The sequence below is a fragment of the Crocodylus porosus genome, unplaced genomic scaffold (genome assembly GCF_001723895.1).
Source record: "Crocodylus porosus isolate Cpor-Errol unplaced genomic scaffold, CroPor_comp1, whole genome shotgun sequence".
Lineage (NCBI taxonomy): Eukaryota > Metazoa > Chordata > Crocodylia > Crocodylidae > Crocodylus > Crocodylus porosus.
This window is the reverse complement of record NW_017728944.1, coordinates 5,856,379-5,859,597: the sequence shown is the minus strand read 5'-3', so window position 1 is coordinate 5,859,597 and position 3,219 is coordinate 5,856,379. Positions and strand designations below refer to the sequence as shown.

The 3,219-nt window shown below is 44.6% G+C and overlaps 1 protein-coding gene across 1 annotated transcript in view; it reads left to right on the top strand.

Moving 5' to 3' along the window:
* Positions 1-3,219, top strand: part of BRCA1 (BRCA1, DNA repair associated) — a 53,795-nt gene that overhangs the window by 13,094 nt on the left and 37,482 nt on the right. The window contains exon 9 of the mRNA XM_019550509.1: positions 2,610-2,749. Within this exon, the coding sequence (XP_019406054.1) occupies positions 2,610-2,749 (140 nt within the window). The remainder of the gene's footprint in view (positions 1-2,609; positions 2,750-3,219) is intronic.

The window sequence follows — 3,219 nt, the reverse complement described above, 5'->3', positions numbered from 1 at the left end:
CTCGTCATCCCCTGGGGTGCTCTGGTGAACAAACATTCCCCCAGATACTGGTGGTCACCCCTATAAACTTATAGGTGGCCATCAGATCACCCCTGAGCCCACGCTTTTCCAGGCTAAAGAGCCCCATGGCTCTCGGCCTGTTGTCATAAGGTCTGTTTTCCTGACCTCTGATCGTGCATGTGGCTGCAGATAAATATTAATTTTCTAAATTTTTTAGGACCCTGTGGGCCAGATTGAATGGCCTGGTGGGCCTTATCTAGCCCATGGGCTGCATTTTGCCCACTCCTGCTTTAAGGCTTATTACATAAGGAAAACATTTGCTCAGACAGGGCTACAGAAGGAGAGGATGCTCCAACCCTAAAATAATTTTGGAAGGGCTATCATATCCGCAAGGCAATAGATAACATTTCAAGTGCCTGGGATGAAGCTGCCTCCAAAACAATGAATGGTGTCTAGCAAAAGCTTTGGGCAGATTGTGTCCAGGATTCCCACAAGGTTGAGGAACCAGTGGTGACAATTCAGGACAATATCGTTGAGCTTGAAAGGAAAATTGGATTTGATGAACTTGAACCTGAGGATACTGAGGAGTTGATCGATTCCAACAGGGAGGAATTGAGCAATGAGGATCTCATTCAAATAGAGCAGCAGAGAAGCCATGAAGAGGAGGAAATGTTTAACCAGATGTTTAACCAGAAAGGGCTTTAACCAGCAAAGGCATGGCTGAAACTTTCAACCTTCTTGAAGCTTTTCTTTCTTACTTTGACCCTGACATGCAGCGCCGTTCTGCAGTTGCAAGAAGAGTTAACAATGAAGTCAATTGTTACAGGCTGCTTTACGATGAAAAGAAGAAGCCCAAAGTGCAGCTATCAATGGATTCCTTCTTTAGGAATTGCATAACTCCAGCATCAACCCCTGCAACCAGCCCTCAAAAAAATCCTCAGCCAAGCACTTCAAAATCCCCTGAAACTGACACTAACCCTGACAGCTCTGATTTGGAGTGCTGAAGGAAGCCAAAAGAGCAAAAAGTAAAACTGAAAGTGCATCTGTGCATACCATTCATTATTTTATTTTGTAATTGTATACATTATTTCAAAGTTTAAAATGTTAAATAAAGTATTTGCGTGCATTTAGATGTTTGAATTAATTGATTTTACAGAACTAGTGGGGGATTTCAATGATTTCATAGTACGAGCGGGAAGCTTCAAGAACGAATGATCTCTACTTACATTCATTCCTATGGGACAATTGGTTTCACTTAACACTGTTTAGCTTAGCGCTTGGTTTTTCTGGAACCAATTAAAAGTGCTAAGCAGGGGTTGCCTGTACTTAGTTGCTGTAGCTTATAGTATAGTGGTTCTCAACCTTTTTAGGGTCAAGGCACCCCACCACCACTTCTGAATGAGGCAGTATCCCCAGCTGAGAACCCCTAGTGGTACTGCCTTGGCTAAACTGAGTGCTTCTCACTGGGCTCTGCTTCTGGGAAGAACTGTGAACATCTTATGGAAACTGCCCCAGTGGCACAGCCAGCCTGGGAACTGCTGTGTCATGAACTAATGTACTCCTCTTGCATTACGGCTCTGATTAAGTCTAAAGCAGGAAGGAGCTGCCTCATGATGCCAGCTCTTTCTGGTATGGTACCCCCAGCGCTCCTGGAGCAGAAGCAGACAGGACAGTTCCATCTTTGCTTCTCTGGAAAGAGCTTAGAGGAGGATGCACCAGACAGCTGTATGGTATGCTGCCTGCTTTACGCTGATTAGAGAAATGCAGAGCAGTTTTTTACTTGGCTGCTGCTGCAGCACCCCAATTGAGAACCATTGATGTAGTAAGTCTTACAATCACAATAGATAACTCTTGGTGTATATAGCATGTGTTAGTGACATAAAAGCCTCCAGTAGATGCTGAAGCATTTGTAGCAGTGATTAAATGCATAACAGACACATTTGGCTAACATTTGTTGTGGAATTTCGCAGCAGAGTTGTGTGTTTCTTCCTGCCACTTCCATGAAGTCTGATTTTTTTTTTTTTTTTTTTTCTTTGAAGGGAAACATAGACTCAACTGTTATCTGGCTGTGTTGTCATTTAGTGGTTATGTTGTGCAGGATTTTCACTTACAGGCCTTAGATCCTCACTGTGAGACTAGCAGAATTCTCCAAGCTCTTGAATGACTCTTTTTTGATGGGAGGGCAGCAATGAGAAGCTAGAATGGTGCAGCTTCACCCCCTCTTTATTGTGTGCTCCTCCTGGCAGCTAGCAAAACTGTCCTCTGAAAGTTCTGATCATCTTCATTTCCACAGGGAGCAGAGTTCTAGAAAGAGAAGCCAATTCAAGATGGATCTCTCTGGGAGAAGTGGGGTGTGTGCACACATACATGCATATGCACATGTACTTTGTTATGCTCATACACTATATGTCAGGAAAGTTAATCAAGAAAGGTTTCTCCAAATTCTGTGTGGGAGCTGACTTGATGAATGCAAATCCTACAGGGTGTTACATTGAGAGAAGTGGAATTAAGCCATTAACTAACTTTTTTTTTGCTCTTGAAAGCAGTCTTAGAACATTTTCATACTATCTGCCTGTATTTTTTTGTTTCTTTACAATGCTTCTCAACAGGGCTCAAGACAAAGAAATGTTTCAGACTCCACCTGAAAAGCCTGAAGAACTGAAGTATGCTGAGAATGAAAGTGAAAGTCCACACAACATGCAAGTTACCAACCTAGCTGGAAGAGAAATACTTCTTTCAGACTTCAGAGGTATGTATTATATTTTCATAGGCAATAGTACTTGTTAGAGGTGCATTGATACATCGGTCCAAGATGCAAAGAAAATTGACTGCATCGGAAAGTAGCTTTTTTTTGCCTGATGTGGGCGATAAATGCTCTCTGCATGTGTGCAGGTGCAGCACAACACATAGGCAGTGAGGAGTATAGCCTGGCAGCTTGGAGAGCTGTGTCCGGCTGGTGAGTCTGTTGTGGTGGGAGGGGAGAAGGGGGAGGGAAGGGGCTTTGGGGTGGAAGGGCAGACCAAAGCCCCCATGGTGAGGGAGGGGCTGGGACTGGGGCAGAAGTTGCCCAGCCAGGGTAGTGAATGCAACCCTGCTGAGAGTGGGCTGGAGTAGCACCCGATCTTTCCCAGCGAGGGCTGGGCCGGGCTGTGCTCAGGACAGGCAGTGCTGGGAGGAGAGTATTGGGGGGGAGGCCTGCATCCATACATACACCCCAAA